Source organism: Tenrec ecaudatus, chromosome X (genome assembly GCF_050624435.1).
Source record: "Tenrec ecaudatus isolate mTenEca1 chromosome X, mTenEca1.hap1, whole genome shotgun sequence".
NCBI lineage: Eukaryota > Metazoa > Chordata > Mammalia > Afrosoricida > Tenrecidae > Tenrec > Tenrec ecaudatus.
This window is the reverse complement of record NC_134548.1, coordinates 124,238,493-124,258,031: the sequence shown is the minus strand read 5'-3', so window position 1 is coordinate 124,258,031 and position 19,539 is coordinate 124,238,493. Positions and strand designations below refer to the sequence as shown.

At 39.1% G+C, this 19,539-nt stretch overlaps 1 protein-coding gene across 1 annotated transcript in view; it reads left to right on the top strand.

Annotated features, from left to right (window-relative positions):
* Nucleotides 1–19,071, top strand: part of IL1RAPL2 (interleukin 1 receptor accessory protein like 2) — a 719,072-nt gene extending 700,001 nt beyond the window's left edge. The window contains exons 8-9 of the mRNA XM_075538447.1: nt 5,601–5,771; nt 18,374–19,071. Of these exons, the coding sequence (XP_075394562.1) occupies nt 5,601–5,771; nt 18,374–19,071 (869 nt within the window). The remainder of the gene's footprint in view (nt 1–5,600; nt 5,772–18,373) is intronic.
* Nucleotides 19,072–19,539: the final 468 nt, after the last annotated feature.

Sequence of the window (19,539 nt, the reverse complement as noted above, 5' to 3'; positions counted from 1 at the left end):
TTCATTGGACACCCACTAGGCCGGGGATCCTAACGAAGGTCCAATATGACTCCAATTCCAGTTTTGTGATGGCCATCATTTGATTCTTCCATCATCAGGGAATTTCAGTCTTAATTCCAAGGGCTACAGGTAATTTTGAGGTAGGACCCAGTTCATTCATTGAGGTTTTCACACCGAGTCCTAGTGTAGCCTAAGGGGGATATCATGTTACTTGTGAGGTCAGCCCAAGAGTATAACTCTTTACAAGTGTAGAAAGCCCTGTCTTTCTCCCTTGGACCTGGCTGGTGGTTTTGAACTGCTTACTTTACTGTTAGCAGCCCAATGTGTAACCACTATACCACTAGGTCCCCATTTGGGATCCTTTGGAGTGAAATATCAACAGATTATTGTGTGGAGCCTTATTTCTCTGCCCATTCAAGAATGGTTTGTTCTATTTTGTTTGGGTTTTCAAGGGAACAAATTACCGTGTACACATGAATACCAATAAGAATTCATGACATCCTGTTCTTTATACATAAAAATCTTCACCCACTAATGACTATAAGCTTTGGTGACATATGTCTGGAATGATTTAAAAAATTAGTTTACATTGTATTGAAATAATGAGGATTAGAGCTTTTTCCTACTCTTTGGTGGCCTTGCCCGAAAGGAACGAGGTGTATGGTTTTTTTTCTTGTTGTAGTGATGAAGGAGAGGTTACATAATGCCAACATCGCTCAGGAAATTTTTATTTAGGTCTTCCTGCTACTAGTACATAAACAATGATATGATTTTAGGCCATGTTGACATTTACGTTATCACAGTAAAGCAGAGAAATGCAGCTTAATGAGTCTGCATGCTCGCTCACTTTCCATGCAGTGCATTTACCACCACTTCTGTCTTAAAGTATTAGAGACTCCTCTTCAGCCATATATTTATGATGGAAAATTCAGACTGGTTTCAACCACAATTCCATTCTATGATAAGCTTACTATATAGAAACATATGTTCAGTAACCCTCTGTTCCCATATACAGAGGTAGTATGAAAATATGACTCTTTATCTTCTGTTCACATAACATAAATAGATGAACTATCCCATTGAGGAAAAGTTGATTCATTTCCAGATGCCACTGCATGACTCAAGCACCCAAATAAGAATGTAAAGGATATATTGTTAACCTCAAGGAGCATGGAAAGACATCTTCTGTGATTGACTTGCTTTGATTCGTGATTGTAGGCAATTTTAATTATCTAAAAAATGACTATTAAATCAATCTGTAATAATTAATAATGACTTTCCTCATCCATACCAAATAATCCAGAGTAACTGATCAGTCATTGTACATATATATTTAGAGTTCCAATGTGGTCCAGGTGGTCATGTGATCAAAGGTATTCAGTTAATTAAAGCATTTTGATTAGAGAACTGTTAAGTTTTGTTTCCAGATTCATTGTGGGGGGGGGTCAGATATAATAGGTGGTATTTCTAGAGTCTTCATTGCATTTTATATTATAGCTAAATGGTAAACTAAAAACAAGTCAGCAGGTATTTGGTGTGACTGAACTTTAACCCCCTTTTGGAAACATCCATTCTCATGGGGTAAGTAAAAACTAATCACCAGTAAGTTTCCAGTTCATACATGCAACCAAAACACCTTTAAACATATGGCTGAGATTAGTGGATAGCTACAGACAAGTCCTCTCAGTAATACATTTAGCTTAGTCTTATTACGGTGCTTTCCAAAAGAAGTGAAACAAAACAGTGGATTCCAAGGAGATCTGCTGAGCTAGTTAAATCCAAAGCAAAGAGATCCGTTCAGAAGATGATGGCAATTGCTTTTGTGGGGTTCCAAAGAGAAACCCATAAGTCCTGGTGGCTGTTGTTAGTGGGTTACGTGCTGGGCTGCTAACCACCAGGTCAGCAGTCTCTCCACAGGAGAAAGAGGAGGCTATAGACTCCCATAACATTTTACACATCTAGAACTCCACAGAGGGCAGGTATACTCTGTCCTAGAGTCTCTGGGAGTTTGCACTTTCAAAAGAGGAACCAAAGGACATGAGAAGATCACTGGAGCTCCGGAGGAAGAAGCTTTCAGAAAACTGAAAATTGCATTGGTGAGAAAATGGTCACAAAAGTTGCTCCAAGGAGGATTCCCACCCTCCCCCACCATGACACCTTCCCTGCTCATTCTTCAAGGGTAGCAAGAGCGGTCCTATAGGAATTCCATAAAGGCAAATTTTAACCATATACTTTCTTTTCATGCTTTCTCTCTGATCCATATCTATAGTGACATTTCCTGAGAACTCTTCACTAAACTTTTACTTCATCGCCATATTTTACTTCATTCCACCCTACTGAAAACACTGACTGCTTCATTTAATATACCTTTCAGGTATCTAGTCAACAAGTACTTGTCTACTATGTGGCAGGCACTACACAAAACGAATTTCTACTCTTTATCAGGATCAACACCCCCTCCACACACACATGTGTGCACAATTACTGACTATGTACAAATCCTAGACACTATAGAAGGCACAGGTCCCTGGTGGCATAATGGATTATGTGCTAGACTGCTAACCACAAGGTTAGAAGTTCAAAACCACAAGACGTTTCACGGAAAAGACAAGGCTTCCTACAATCATAACAATTTACAGCCTTGGAAACCCACACAGGCAGGTCTACTCTGTCCTATAGGGCCACTCTGAATCAGAACTGGCTTAAGGGCATGGGGTTAATAGTAGACACGGTAAACACAATAAGCAACCAGATGCAGTTTTTCAGTTAAGAAACTAAGAGTTTAGCACTATCTCTAGCATAGCCTCAGGAGAACAGGAATGTCTTCCTGATGGTGAACAGGATTAAAATTAGATTTATAAGTAGGAAAGGACAGGTGTGACAACAGGAAAATTCTTCCACAGATAGTCTGGCATGCTTCTCGTCCTCATGACTCCTCTCTTCATTAAGACCAGAATACCTATGGTGACCACTGTGCCAGTCTCTCTTCCTCATAGGACTCTGTCTGCCCAGTGCTCTATTACCTGTTTCTTCAGGCAATCTTGGGCAGCATGATTTAAGCACAGAGGAAGGTGTATTAGCCTTGCCTCACAAACCGGTGTCCCGGAATTGCCATTAGGTTGAAAAACAATTTTCAGGCCTTAGTGTTAATCTTATTTGCATCACATTGTTGCTTTTGCTCTATCCGTCTTGTTCCTCTTTGAGAGCAACAGCTGTGGCTATTCATGAGGTTTTCTTGGCTGTCTACAGAAGGCTGAAGTGAATTTTTTCAACTGTGGCATTTGCGTCACTTCTGGCTCACAAGCTGGCATCCCAGAGCTTCTGGGACATCTGACATGGTGGCTTGGAGAGCGCTCTTCCTGCTCTGGCCAGCCACCATGAGTTCGTCAGCTGTAGTGCCCTTTAAAGAGATATTGATGAAATCAAAGCACACAGTTTCTAGAGAATGATGTGCTGATAAAATTCCAGGCACTAATTAGGATACAGACGTGTTAGATGTGGACAAATATATTCTTAAAATCTATATTTGTTGCCATGACTTGATCTGGGATACAGAATGCTTCCCTAGATGGCAGCCTTTTTGCAAGATGTAACTGTAATCAAATAAAAGTGGGAGCGCGAGTTTAGGCATCAAAGGCAGCAAATATCTTTGGGGCAGGTGTCTGAATAATCTAGTCAGATGGCAATAGATTCATGTAGCTGTTGCAGAAAGTTAGCTTACAGTAGAAGCTGAACAAGTCATTGTTGAATAAATTCGCAACATTTGGATATGGGGAGGTTTGTGGGATCGGATATGTATCAAAAGCAGAGCAAACCAGTATCAAGTTGGAGACAACAACAATATTCAACAAAAACATGAAAATATCTCTGCTCGGAGGAATAGGGCGGTTTGTCCTTTGGCCTGTTTTATTCTTCCAGCTGTGTATTGTCAGCAGCCTTGAGTCCCAGGTGTGTAATTACAGTAAGAGAATGTCAAGGGCCTGCAGGTGCATCCTGTTCTTGATTGTAACAGGGGCAGAGGTGCTAGGATTACCAGGAGGTTCTTACATTAGCATTGCTTATGAACATTCTCACTTTTAAGTGAACCTTTATGTTTAACAACAGAATGTGCCCCACTTATAAGCCAAATGATCTCCTCAACTATCTAGGGCAGTCCTGCGTGTGCATCTGCTTCTAGGCAACCACGTAATCCTATCAGGGTTTATGGAGGCCCCTTTCCAGCCAGAGGACACACTGAAGAATCTTAGCCCTTCCTCCTAACTTTAGGGTGCTATCTTTATATAAATCACCAGAGGTTTTTTCATGTGGAGATGTTGAAGGCTGGAATCTTATTAGGACAATAGAGGCACAGAGGTCTAACCTCCTGTTGCCGTAGGGTATTTTCACCTTGTATAGGTCTATCATTTATTGCTCCATTAGTAGACAGGTCCGTAGCACTCATGGTGTAAATGAGTGGCTGCTTTATTCTACAAATCATGTTTTGGTGCGGTTTTTGGCTTTATGTTCATTGCCTGTGTTTTCATGGGCCATGTACATGTGTTTTTGAAACCAATCCTGTATTGCTTGCAAGTCGTTCCCCAGGATTATGTCTTGGTAAGTGAATGGACGAAGTATGAATAGCGCCATATGATCCTGTGTTCACAGCGGCAGCGTTTTCAAAAGAATTCTCCCTCTAGCTAAGGAAATCGTGAAAAGATGGTCATTTTTCCAGCATGACTCTTATAAAACTTAATATGTGGACACATAGATAATTTTTGAGTAACACATTTTTTTCAGGAGTATATGCACATTTTCTTTTTTGGAGTGGCTGGCTCTCGGCCAATACAGCAAAGGAGGAAAAAATCCACTTGCAAAGCACAGTTAACTCCCTGAATAAATATGTGAGGGGAAAACCTAACTTGGCAAGACTGAAAGGATGTATATTTCGAAACAAAGGTTTCTTTTGGACGTTTGTGTCAAATTAGTTGGCCATGGATTGAACAAGAATAATAGGCAGTGCACTTGTATAAAACCCAGCTGCTGTCTCTAATATTTGGTAATGAACTGCTTTTTGTATATGGAGATGACGACACTAACCAACTGGAAGTATGGTATGTGCTGGGAGTAGTGTCTCCAGGAGTGAGGCTGGATTACTTCGATCTTCCACACTCTAGGGCCCAACCCCTCTTGGATTTTTTGCACATATTTGTGCAAACAAGGTATAGTCTGTCACCAACTAGAAGAGCCAAGCCAACTGGCACAAAAGAGTTCAAATCCACGACTTTGATCTGTGTAGTCCTACATCCAAACACACTGAGCAGTCACTCACACATTACAGATAGGCATAGTCAGTGAAAATCACAAATAATAATTCTGTCTCTTATTCTGTCTTTGCTGTAGTTGTCCCATTGCAAAACCGTTTCAGTTCAACATCGTATGACAAGGTTATGTTGACATGTACCAGATTTCCTGTAGTAAAACGTGGTGGCTCCCCACCCCCCACCCCCTGCCACGTAATTATTACAGGTAGTCACTTAGTGCTTATTCTAGTCTGTTGGGGAAATGTAGACTTCTAGAATCTGAAAATACTTATAACCCTTTTATTGTTCTTTAAATTTAAGACACTAAGGAATATGATGCCTATCTCTCTTACACAAAAGTGGACCAAGACACTTTAGACTGTGACAATCCTGAAGAAGAGCATTTTGCTCTTGAAATACTGCCAGATGTGCTGGAGAAACACTATGGATATAAACTCTTCATCCCAGAAAGAGACCTGATTCCAAGTGGAAGTAAGTACTTTTATGTTTGGATTTTAAATGTTTGGTTTCTTTTAACAATTTATATAGACACATCAAACATCAGGGACAAGTATTTGCATATTTGCTTTTCACAGGAAATTTTATTAAATTCAAATGTCTACCCAATTCCTGTGTTCTGATATTCTAGCATGTAAATTTTAAAAGACACTTTAACTTGTATTTTAAGTTTTAAAATGGAAGTAGTTACCTTGATAAAAATCACGTTTCCTTAGTATTCTGAGAAAATAATGATACTTTAAAAATTATTTATGAAACCAGTTAAAGCATTTTCATACCTATAATAATTCTATACCTATAACAATTGTCCCAAATAACTTTTAATCCAATTCTTTATGTCGTATTACTCATAATGCCTTGTGATTCATTAATGGAATGATGAAGAGAAAATCCACTTAAAATGGTGTACAAAGCAATCACATAGAATGCTTCCACCATGTATTCAAATGATTTTCCAGAAGTACTGGACACTGTGTGTTCATATGCTACCTTTAAGTTATACTATATTTTAGAAGCTACACTTGAGCTTCATAATTAATTCAATTTCCAGTTAAAGAGTGCTATACAGAGCAATACATAGAAGAGAAACCCAAGATATGGTTACTACCCTCATAGTGCTGAAAATAACTTTGAATGAGACTGAAAAGTATTCAAAAAGTTTGTCAAGATTGATTTCGCTGAGAAAAGGAGATTCATTTGGTGACGACAATCAAGACATGATAATTTACATCTACATAATAATAAAACAAAGATTTATATTTATAGCATTTGAGAGTATAAGTTTAGAAAATGTTTTCACATTCCTTCTTTAATTTCATCTCGACAGTAACTCTATGTTGAGAGAGGGCAAATATTACAATCTTCATCTTACAAATGAAGAATGAATCCTCAAGCCAGTCTGGAATAGACAGCGCACAAATGATCATGCAAAGTTCATAACCTAGATCTGTTTGACTCTGGTTCTCATTGAGCTAAATCGTGCTATTCCTCAATGACTTTCATTTAAATTATCAGTAGTCTGCCATGTTCACTAGATGAGAAGGGACAAATCAAGTTAACTGAATTTTGGTTCCTCATCTATTTTCTCCGCCTGTGTGTATGTTTCGATGTTTATGTGCATGTGTGACCCTGCAAACTTACATGTCATAGAAAGGAACAAAGGCTATGTGTACTGGTCCATTATTTTTGGCTATGTGTACTGGTCCATTATTTTTCTGCCTTACAAATATAATATTTTTCCAAGTTTTCTATCATATTTCACCTCTTACCCAATTTTTCATGACTCAAACTACCATTTCTATTCTGATTTATTATTGAGGAACATTCTGATACTTTACAGTTATTTTTGATTCTTGTGTATCTCTCCCCCACTTCCAATGTTGGTTATGTCATTTTCATTCCTGCTTATACTATCTTACAGACCTTATTCAACCCACTTCTACTATGTTGATTATCTTTCTATATTTCCCACCTCTATTCCCATCCATCTGGCCCCACTAATATCATGTACATCTATTTGGTCATGATGCTGCCCTGTTCTACAGCCTTTAATTTTTCACCTTTTCCAGCAGGACAAAATTCATGATCCTTATCTAAACCCTTTTAATGTCTGCTGCCAGTCTTGATTATCTCGTAACCTTGTCTCTGACCATTTCTCTTACTCATACCATTCACCCTAACCTCACTAGTTTGCCTTTCTGTGCCCTTGACATGTATTATATATTCCCATTTCCCTACCACATTGCTTTTGTTCATACCGGTCTTCTCTACTTTGACATATTCAGTTTATCTTTCTTGACATCACTGCTTCTGTGAAAAGTCCATAATAAGATGTCCAGCCCTAGAGTTCTTGGTGCATAATATCTTACTCAATTGTTTGACTCTAAAATGCTGTACTTCTGTGATCTGTGATATTTTTGTATTGTTTTATAATTTTATGTAGTGTTATATATATATTTATACCTTGTCTGTTCAGCAAGATAATAAATTCCTTGGAGGCAGGTACTATATCTCACTTACATTCATACCCCGGTGTTCATGTAACAGAAAACTTAACCTTATCAGATGCTCCAAAAATGCTTCTTGATTTTATTCAAACAGACCTGATTTAAGACAGAAGAAAATAATGAGAATGAATTACAGTAAGTTTTATATTTCTGGTAACATCATCTGAATGGCATTTTCCTTTAACAAGATGAATGTATAAGCTAAAAGGAGCTCGTCGGTGAAACAAAAAATTATGGGTAATTAATAGAAGACGTTTCAGTTCTTAGAACAAACTAATGATTATACTGCTTTTATTAATTTTTTAGATATTACTACGATTATCCACAAGGGACAGAGCAATCATAAAAAAAAAGTTAAACCACTTTCCCCCTTCGTGTTTTGCCTAATCCATCAAATTGCTCTGCATTTTTTAGATCTTTGCCAAGAGTATCTTGTTAAGTATAGAAATCCTTCAAAGTCCATGTTTACAGTGAAAATACCCTAAAACGAATTAAAATAAAATCATGGCTTCATTAGGATTTCTGTTACATGCCAAATGAGAGCTGGCAGTGTTGAGGGGAAAGTCTGGCCAGGCAAAGCCATCAGCACAACCCCCCAAAAAGATGAAGCTGTCTGTTCTCCTAGAGATGTACTCTCTCAGAAAGATCATAAAGGGTCATTAGGACTCGGATTCAAATCTATGGTAGTGGGTTTGGCTTTGGCCTTATCCTATGTCGTCATCTTCAATAGAATTCAATGTGGTGCCGGCCTTTCTACCTTCTTGTAGCCCAAAACAGCATCACTATACCTAGTCTTTATCAACTCCAGTGGGTGAAAGATGGAAGTCTTCAGGTTTTACCATTTCAACATTAACTCTCTTTCTTCAGAACATAAAACCAATGTGTTAACATTGTACATATTAGAAAAGGTAACAAAGATCCATGGAATACAAGTGATCCACAAAGCCTGTGGCTTGGGATATGGAGCTTACATACCATCTCAACGACACAGAGACGCATGGGCGACTGTTGTTTCTAGCTCAAAAGGATAAGATTTTAGGACTAAAGTCTAACACACTTTCTAAAAAACGATAAGAGGTAGCCATCTAGTTTACTCTGTCATTTAAAAGAATATAAATGTTGAAATGCTCAAGAAGAGAGCGTCTGGATGGGCTGTGATTCTGCAGTCTGGAGGCTGAATATTTGAGACGTGAATCCTCAGTGATGCACAAGAAGATGTCTTTTACAAACTATGTGACTGGCTCAACACTATAGTTTCTAGATGGCACCGCAGGAGGGTGTTGGATTTTAATCCTTCCTTCCTGAACGAGCAAATGCATGTTCTCTGAATTCCCATTTGCGGGTGTAACCTGCAGAGGTTCTTAAAAAGACCCTTTGACAATTTTTCATTTCCATCAACATTTCAGAGCTAGCTGAGTAGTCACCATGTCACGATTAATGAGTTTTTCCTTGGAATTTTTAGCAAGCATTCAGGAAGTTGATGAAGTATATGAATAATATACTTGATTTACACATGAATGACAGAGGAGAACATTTTGGACTTGTTGTATGTATGTTATTAAAGAAGCTTCTGTGACTGGTATTTGCAGCCATTGGTACAGATTTAATAGGTTATGCTATATAAATATAGACACATTCCTGAGGGGAGGGAGGAGTTAAAGTATCATAAGTTATGTTTGTCCCTCACATCTCATTTAAAACATGTTTACCCAAGACTACTCCTTCCTCTAAAACCTAGTAATGAAGCTTTGGAGGGCTGTAGAAGCAGACTTCATAAGATCATTCTTGATCTATAACAATAATTTTCTATAAACCAAGTTTGCAAAGTCTGTGACATAAACCCAGTTGTGTTTAATGGCGTTTGCTTTCTCCTCACTTTCCTTTGCACTAATCTCATGGTACTCCGACTCAACCTTGTCAACACACACAAGGTTCCAGTGGGTAAAAGAGCATGAATGGTCTCTAAGTGTCAGTCTGTCTCTCTGACATTAGAAACCTTTTCCGAAAGCTTGGGTACAGAGATGTCACTTTCCAGGTGAGCTGGAGGTAACTGGGTCCTCCTCACTTGCCCTATCAGCAAACCATTGTCTTTTGACCCTCTTGACCCAACCAAGAAGAGGACGGTAGATGAAAATATTTTTTTCCCAATTCTGAAATGGAGTCTTCAGTCTGAACATTCTTTTCCTGTGGCTAGGATCTACCTTGCATTTTCTCCATTTTGGTGCCTGAATGTGGCAAGCATTCTTACTTTCCAGTAAAAGTGTGGTCTGTCTTTTCCCAGGCTAGAAACATCTGTCTCTGAGAATCGCTAAAGCCATTCTGTTGCCAAATAGGCGTCTGAATGTCAGAAGTGACAGGCAACCCAAAGAAAGCCAGATAGAAAACACCCTACTCAAACTGCCTAGAGACACAAACTTGAGAAGTAGAGATTTTCTCACTCCTGCAGCTGCTGGATTTTGTGGTTTAAAGTACTCTACACAGAGCACATTGTGTTCAGGGGGCCTAGTGGATCCTCTAGGAATGAACAGATGTGCTCTGAAGCTGACATGTGACCAACAGAACCCAGCTGTGCCTTTGAGATTCTGAGCTTGGGACGTTTTTTGGATGAGTACCATTTAGGCTTTTGGACCTATATTATCTCCTTGTATTTCTGCTAACAGGGAGAAAAAGCATAAATGATTTTTTGATTGAGCTGAGCATCAATGGTCAGATAAATAAAATAGCATTCTAAGAACAAAAGTAGAAAGAACCCATTCTTGTAGCCTTTCTAAATATTTAGGAGAACGCAAGCAAGGTGCTTAGAAGTCTATATGCAAATATATTATGATGATACATAGAAATAAATGGGCGTTGAGTTTTAAAAATTGTTTTAAATTTTCAAAGGCACCCCCCCACACACACAATATTTGCCTTAAAATAGTTTATTGTGCTTTTAGTGAAGGTTTACACAGCACTTTAGTTTCTGATTCAACAATTTCTACACAAAGTGTTCAGTGAACTTGGTTATATTCTTCACAAGGCATGAATTCGTCATTCTCATTATTTCAGTTCCAGTTGTTCTGCCTCCAAAAGTTTTGTGCTTCAACATTCTCTTCTACTCATCCACATGGCTTCACCAGCAAAAGACAATAGTGACCTCAAATATTAGCATGTATAGGGTTTCACAGCCATGTCTGTCAAATATTTATGAATTTGACCTGAAGCCACAAATTGTTGTTCCACTTGTTTCCATGCCCAATTTTCTGGGGGCTATTCTTAAACCCTTTCAGTAACTTAAGGAAAATAACCCAATGTCTAATTACATTCTTATATTTTCAAGTCTCTCCTTCCTGGTTTAATCTGCAGTTCTTTTGCACTTGGTACGAGCCATGTGAGGGTGCTGACAATGAAATGACAAATGGCTGGAGAATATATCTGGTATCAGATGATGCCAACTCATGTCTAAAATGAGGCATACAAAACACTTTTTTTGTACATAGATCTGCAAGTGTTCATGGTCAATGGCTCCTTTAATACCTGGACAGGTTGGATACCATTCCAATAAGTTGTCCTGGGGGAGTCGCAAAATCTTTTTTCCAGACAATCTAAAGTCTCTGACTTGGAAGGCACAAGTGACATGAACAATCACGGACAGTTAGCACATTGTGTGCAATGTATTTCTTACATCGAAAAAAATGAGCTCTATCCACTCTCCCTTCATGTGAGAGTCAAAAGAGAAGGAGCCGAACTCCAGGATGCTCAGAAAAGAATTAAGGTTTTTGGACCAAGAGTTCTCATAAAATTTTGAAATAGGGATAGAATATTTAGGTATAATTTCAATCAAGAGATAAGTGTCTGGGTGGCACAAAGACTAGGAACCTTTAAAAAATAAACAGTGCACAAGACCAGGATAAGCTTGTCTTAAGTACTGAAGGAGCCATAGAAGACACGATATAAATAGGAGATAGGCTTGACCCATATTCAGGTTACATGAATTGGAATTATTTGTATCTACAGGTTTCTAGGGCATGGGGTGAAAGACAAAGAGATAAGGGAAAGTAGACTTTGCAGATTCTCATTCTTAGCTACTCTCTACTGTCTCTTTCAATATGTCCCCAATTATTCTCCTTTACTCTCAGTCGGTGAAGAATTGAGAAAAGAAAAGGAAGATAGGAATGAAAAAAATGTGTCTGTGACATGGACACCTGGGGCCATAATCAAAGTACAATCGATGGGGACAGTATTCCAGAGGGGATTCTGTCCATTTTCTCATGCCTCCTGGTACCCCCAGCGGTGCGAGAGAATTGCACGCGTACAGACTCATCTTTAAATAAAGATCTTAAACACAGCTTATAAAGGCAGAACTGAAAGTGATCATGGTTCCCTGAATCCATGAGGTCTCAGCAAATCCTTGTTGACTAGTAGTAGTCCACCTGTTCATCAGAATTACCATAGGACCCTCAGACCAGTCCACAGAAAACCGAATTCCTGCCTAAAATACTTAGCTTAACTATTGATTTGTAATCTATCACGCCAATGATGGAGAGGGAGCAGAGTAGAGAATGCTTTTGTAGAGTAAACAGTGTCACACATGATTTACACAGTTTGTCCCTGCTCTGTTCCCTGAGCTGGAGTTATAAAAAATGGTGCAGTGTCCATCTCGATGGCAGACAATGCAGGGTCCCTGCTTTGCCAGGATTAGAATCAAGACCCACCAAAACTTTAAAAACATGTGTGACCAAAAAAAGTCACATTGTCAACCTGTATAACTCTTTCAATTGGTTATTATTTAGCGTACAGATAATATTTTAGCGATGCCATATTGTAAAATACCTCACTTTGAGACTCTAGTTATATCAAAGGCCTAATACTTTTGCAAAGTATATAGTAAAAGGAAATGTGTGTGTTGATTAAGAGGTAATCGAAAATTTCCTTAAACTTGTTAACACAGTCTCATATATATGTGTGCATATTTGGTGGGGGTGGGGAGAGAGCAGGTGAGAGGCAGTGCGATGGATCCATCCCTGGTGATGAAGTAGTTAAAACACTCGGCAGCTAAACAAAAGGTCAGCAGTTGGAATCCACCAGCCACTCCTTGGGACAAAAATGGGGCTGTCCATTTCCATAAAGGTTTACAGCCATGGACAACTTATGGGACCATTCTCCTCTGTCCGAGAGGACAGGTAGACGCTGACTCCATGTTGATGAGTTTGTATTTTGTTCGTATTTCATTTTTTAAAAAATGGGTTTATTTTTAAACCTAATAGTGAAAATACCAAACAGGTTATATTAAATTGACTTTGTTTCATATTTTATATGATTCCACAGCCTCGTCTAGACAAACAAACCTATTAGATATAATTCCCTTGGCCTTTTTCTTCATCATAAGTTACTTCAACCCAAAATTTGCAAAGGACTGCATGAATAACCCTTACTTTAAGAAATGATCTACATTTTTCTGCAAAAAAAATATGTTTCTAAAGGATTCCTACTACCCAGCTTCAACATTTGCCTGAACAAGTCAAGACAAGATTTAATAAGTATCCATATGTTCTATAGATTTAGAGACTGAAAACAAAATGAAACATTTTCTTGTTACCTCTTTGTGATAACAGGGCTGAGTTTTTTTTAATAGTTTTTAAAGATTTCTAAAGTTTCCCACAAAACCACAACAGTACCAGAGCAAATCCCACCAATGTTAAAGATGACACTACAGACTCCACAATGCTACAGATCAACAATGTGTGATTTCGATACCTGGTTCTGCATAGTTTATTTGGAAATTTTCCAAATACCCTGATTGCTCTCTACTTCAAGGTCTGGCAAACCTTCTCTGTAAAAGTCCAGATTGTAAATACCCTTATCTTTGTGGATCGCATATGGTCTGTGCGGCATCATCTTATTTTTATTCTATTTTTAAAAACAATTTCTGATTGTAACATAAAAATAATTCTTAGCTCCTAAAGCATACAAACAGAAAGGTACATGTTCTAATTCTCAGTCATTAAATGCAGACAAGCAGCCCCCAGGTTAAAGATGAACTTAGTTGGACCACTTACTGCATAGAAACTAGTAACAGCTCCTTGGTTAAAGACTAATAAGTAGAAAGTATTAACTCTGCCCCTTTGGTCTCTTTGTAATTTACTTATATATTCCATTATTGCTAGATTACTCTTTGTTTTCCCTAAAGGGGGGGGGGAGCCAAAGGACTTAAGGAGGGAGGAAACACAGAAAGGAACAGAGGAAAAGCATAAAAAGAAACAGAGGGCCATAGAGAATGAAGAGACAGGGGAGAGGTGAGACCCACTTCCCACCCACCCACCCCAAAAAAGAGGGATGAGGGTGAGTGGGATGAAAATTAAAGAAAGAGGTAAAAGGAAAAGACACATACAAGATGGAGAACACAAAAAGAAAGGGAGCAAGAGAGAAGTAGACAGGCGCAAAAGCAGGGAGAAAAGGAGAAAAGCACACAGAGGCAAACCAGAGTGCGAGCCAGGGGATGGAAGCTGGGGCACAGTCTCTCCTTGGCCTGTGAGCCAAGAAGTTCATAGAGGCACCTCCCCAGTTGCTTTCAAACACTGAGGTTGCTGCCCAGCCACTGATCACCATCCCAAGAAGTGAAATGTGGGCTTTACATCTGAAAACTTTCACTTGGTCTTTCACCAAGTGAAATGGAACACAAGAATCAAGGCCCAAGCAAATGGTTCATGTTTTCTTTGGGACACTTGGGCTCTATCTACCCAGGGAAAAAATGTGATGTACTGACTGACTCCAGTGCATATGATTAATGTATATATAGGGCAAACCAGGATAATTCAGACCTTTTTCTTCCACAGCAGGTTTTCTGCTGGAATTATCTGGATGGTTGCCTTAACGCTCCATTAGGCTTTGCCAGGATAAACACAGCTAGTGTAGTGTGCAGGAGACAAGGACCACTCCCTCTCTCCAAGGTTCCCTTCAACACCCACACCCTGTGCAGCTGAGTTGAGAGGGATCGGCCCTGACAGGCATTCCTGGGGGGGGGGCAAATACAAATTCTATCTAATGAGTCCCTAAGACATCCCAAGAACCCCAAATGAAGCATTCTGCTTAGCTGTCAAGTGGCAAAATATAGTAGAAGGATGAATTGAGAGGACTATGCTACTAGCAAAAATGTGACCCAGTTCCTTTACCTATTCTGGGAAGAAAATGGCCAAAGCCAAGCTGATGAGATCCCTATTGAATTAATTCATGTGTGGCTGCGTAGTTTCCTTTAAAACAATTTTCCTTTAAAGCTGTTTTCTTTGCATTTTTAGAAGTAGGTAATGTAATTTTTTGGAGGCCACCAAGACAGTTCCAATCCAGACACAAAACACTGCCCAGTCCTGAACCATCCTCACAATTGTTATATTCCCACTCTTCATTATAGCAACTGTGTCAATTCATCTCATTAAGGGTCTTCCTCTTTTGCCTGACCGCTCCTTTACCAAGACAGATGTCCTTCTCCAGGAACTGGTCTCTCCAGTATGGGGGACCAAGTCCATGAGACAACGTCTCACCCTTCTCCCTTCTCAAGAAGCATTCTTTGTTGTACTTCTTCAAGACAGATTTTTTTTCATTCTTCTGGTAAAACTCACTGCCATTAAATCTATTCTGACTCATAAGCACCCTACAGGGCAGCGTAAACCTGCCCCTGTGGGTTTCTGAGGCTGTAAATCTTTATGGGAACAGAAAGCCTCATCTTTCTTAACCTTGGGGTTAGCAGCCAACCGTTTAACCCACTGCATTACGAGGACTCGATATTCTTTGGCAACACACACCATTATTCAAAGGCATCAGCTATTCAGTCTTCAGTATTCATTCCTTGCCCAGCTTTTGCATACACAGGAGACAATGTAAAAAGCCGTGGTTTGGGATGTCCTCAAAGTGACCTCTTTGCTCTATAACACTTTAAAGATGTCCTCTGGAGCACATTGGCTCAAGCAATACGTTGTTTGCTTTCTTGACTACTGCTCGCATGGGTGGGGACTATGGATTCATGTACAACACAGTGTTGGAGACCTTCAGAATTGTCTTCATTTATCATGACGTTGTTGAATGCTCCTTTAAGTAGACAGAGGCATAGACACAATTTTTGCTGTTTCCAGTGTAGTTTTAAAAGTCAATGTAGACTTTGTCCTCACACAGAATATACTGGCATAAGAACAAGGGCCATTCCAAACTGTGTCTGTTAAGAATTTTTAGGGAAGTCAGACCAGGTATCTTTTAGTGTAAGAAAAGATTCAAGCCTCGTTGATAGTGTAAATACGGTCTGTACAGCAAGTGAAGGTGACTGTGATGAAGAGTCTGTTTCGAGTAGGGGTTGTTTCAGTTTTTGCAAAATGAGGGCAAATTTATAATAACCTACCTTAAAGGGCAAGTAGGAGTTGTTTTTAAGTTGGAAGTAACCAGGGGACTGTTTGTTGTGTTGCACATAGAGGTACACTTTATGTGACGGAAGTGCTGCTGACAAGGTTTGTACACGTGGATTTGTAAAATTTTAGTAACTAATTATGATTTGTGAAAGATAAACAATGCAGTAATCCTCTGTTCAATTATTTTGTAAAGAAACATATGACAAAAGTAACCCACATATTACCTTGGTAAAACTGTATTTTCATGGATTCCTGAACTTATACCATGATTCTGGGTTTGTTTTGTTTTTGTTGTTTTGTTTCATTTTCTGTTTGTTTGGTTTTTATTCGGTTTTTGTTTTTGAGGAAAGGTGAAAAGAATAATGGGAAAGATGCATGATAGTTTATTTTACTGTATCTTACAGATCCAACTTCTAATGATGAAGCTTCCCACATAACTTCTTTCTTTTTGGGAGCAGAAAAAAAGGAAGAAAAGGAAGAGTCAGAGCTGTTGATACATTGGGATCATATTTTTCCACTCTATTGAAACTGCCTACCTTTCCTTCCATTCTGTTTCACCAGTTCTCTAAGTGATAACTGCCGAGTAATAACTTCCCCATTACTACTGGTGTGGTGTTTTTGTTGGTGCTGGTGATGTTGTTTTCTTTTTGTTTGTTTGTTTCTGATTGCTTTGGTTTGGTTTTTGTCCCCTTTTCTTCTGTTTTCCGATTTCACTGCCGATTTTCTTTTCTCCCAGAATACTTAATCGCTCAAATAAAACACCTAAAATCCTGTAGAGATTGCCTCTCCACTTAGATTTTGTCTTACCCCTCTGCAAAAAGCCATTGTAACAACTGCATGAAAATGTCCTGAAATGTGTTCAGTAAAAAAACAAAGCAGAAGTAAGAACAAATTGTTAGACATTATTCTATGTGTATCTCTGAAAAAAAGCGTTTTGTTGATCTGTAGGGGATATAGAAAGTTTGCTCATTTTCACTTGTGAATATTTTCTTGCACCAATTGGTGAAATAAAACCCTGGAAAAGAGATTATCTGTAAACTTTGCATCTGTAAAATAAGTTTAAGCTCTTTACGAAATGGCTTGTACTGGGTTCCTCGGTGGCCCCACACTATGTACTTTGAAAGCAGATTGGTCGTGACAAATGTGGCTGTGCTTCTGTGAGCACTGCTGCTAGAGGGCAGTGTGCAGGAGAGGAGCCCTCGTGCTCTGTTCAGTAAAGAGAGCTTTCTGTTGTCGCACCTGTGTCCAAGTCTCCATTTGTTAACACATGCATGTGTTCTGCTTTTTTGGCAGATAAGATTTTGGGACCTATGACTGCAAGGGGATTATTTCAGGGAATAAATAATTCGAGAGTTAGCTGGAGTGTTTTCCCTCCCAGAAAAAAAGGGCATAATGTATTCATCTCACTTATAAAATGACTCCACAGAGGGGAGCAAAGACTTCTCAATTAATAGACTCCTCCTCCTTTCTCCTGCATGGTTCTTTCCACACCATCAGCTTGTTCCAACACCCCCGCTCCCGCCACTCCCACTAGTCTCCCTCGCAACAGAAAAGCAGCTGGTCCAAATTAAACCCATGGACACGCACACCACGTCCCTATCTCCATGTTTGAAGGGGGAAATGAAGGGCCTGGCTTGCAAATACCAGAAAGTATTCTTGGAAACAAGATGTGATTTTAGAAGATATTTTCCAGCATCTCTAGCTCATCGTATCTTCAAGGTAGTTGGTGTATGTAACTCCTGCCCATGTTCAGTCGTAGAAAATCAGGTGGGGAGAGAACCAAATTCAGCCCATAAGTTGCTATCTCACGTTTATTAAAATGCTGTTTCGCTCTACACCGACCCATTGGTTGCATGCTTAATTAGAGTGCTAGCCTGGAAGCCTGCCTATCGTTAAATGATTAAATAAAGGGAAAAAACCTGAAATACACCTAAGCTCTGAAGAAGTCAGACCTCTTCTTGGGCAGTAGAACACTGTAAATAGTCTGAGGGGGGAAGAAACTATAGCTTAAAAGCCATTCATTTCCTTAGAAACTATTTTTAAGGAAACAGGGTATCTGAATGTACAATACAATAACAGAGAATGGTGCGTGCATTAGAGAAAGACTGGAATCTTTGCTAGGCTAGAGTGCAAGCCTGATGCTTTAAAGACTGGCACTGTCTTTGTTTTACTCTTTCTCTCTTTCTGTGATTTGTAGCACACATTGAAGATCTCACAAGATGTGTTGAGCAAAGCAGAAGACTTATTATCGTGCTAACTCCAGACTATATTCTCAGACGGGGATGGAGTATTTTCGAGTTGGAAAGCAGACTTCATAACATGCTAGTCAGTGGAGAAATCAAAGTGATTTTGATTGAGTGTACAGAATTAAAGGGGAAGGTGAATTGCCAGGAAGTGGAATCACTAAAGCGCAACATCAAACTTCTGTCTCTGATCAAGTGGAAGGGACCCCAAAGCAGCAAATTAAATTCCAAATTCTGGAAGCATTTAGTATATGAAATGCCCATCAAGAGAAAGGAAATGCTATCTCGGTGCCATGTTTTAGATTCTGCAGAACAAGGACTTTTTGGAGAACTGCAACCCATCCCCTCTATTGCCATGACCAGTACTTCAGCCACTCTGGTATCATCTCAAGCGGATCTCCCTGATTTCCACCAATCAGATTCGATGCAAATGAGGCACTGTTGCAGAGGTTACAAACATGAGATGCCAACATCTACCTTTCCAGTACCTTCCTTAAGCAACCACCACACCTACTGTAACCTGCCTCTCACACTACTCAATGGACAACTTCCCCTTAATAATACCCTGAAAGATGCCCAAGAATTCCATAGGAACAGTTCTCTGCTACCTTTATCATCCAAAGAGCTTAGTTTCACCAGTGATATTTGGTAGTGAAAATTCTGAATTCCTCTGAGTGGCTATGTGATCTCACATAGTTTCTACCAAACCAAGCGTAACGTACGCCTAGTATCACTGAGCTGCTGAAAAGGTGTTTGAAGAAAAAGGCACAGAAATTGCTTTTGTAATTAAATATTTTGTTTACATTTCTAGAATAGTGGGGGGAAAGAAAGACCTGCTCTTTTAGTATGGTTCCTTGTTGCAATGTATAGTTTTGATTTCTTCTTGAAAAGAACACACACACACACGTACTGTTGTTTTAGAATAGGTTTTATGATCCATGAACTAGAAGCTTAGAAGATGAGCTACCTCCCCTATATTTATGAATATATCAGTATTGACATGGTATTTTAAAATAAGAAAAACTTAAAGACTTCTGTTTAATTTTAAATTCTCAACTACGTTTATTGGAGGGAAATTACTTTAATAGAGTGAACAATAAACAAGGACTTATCAAGAGAG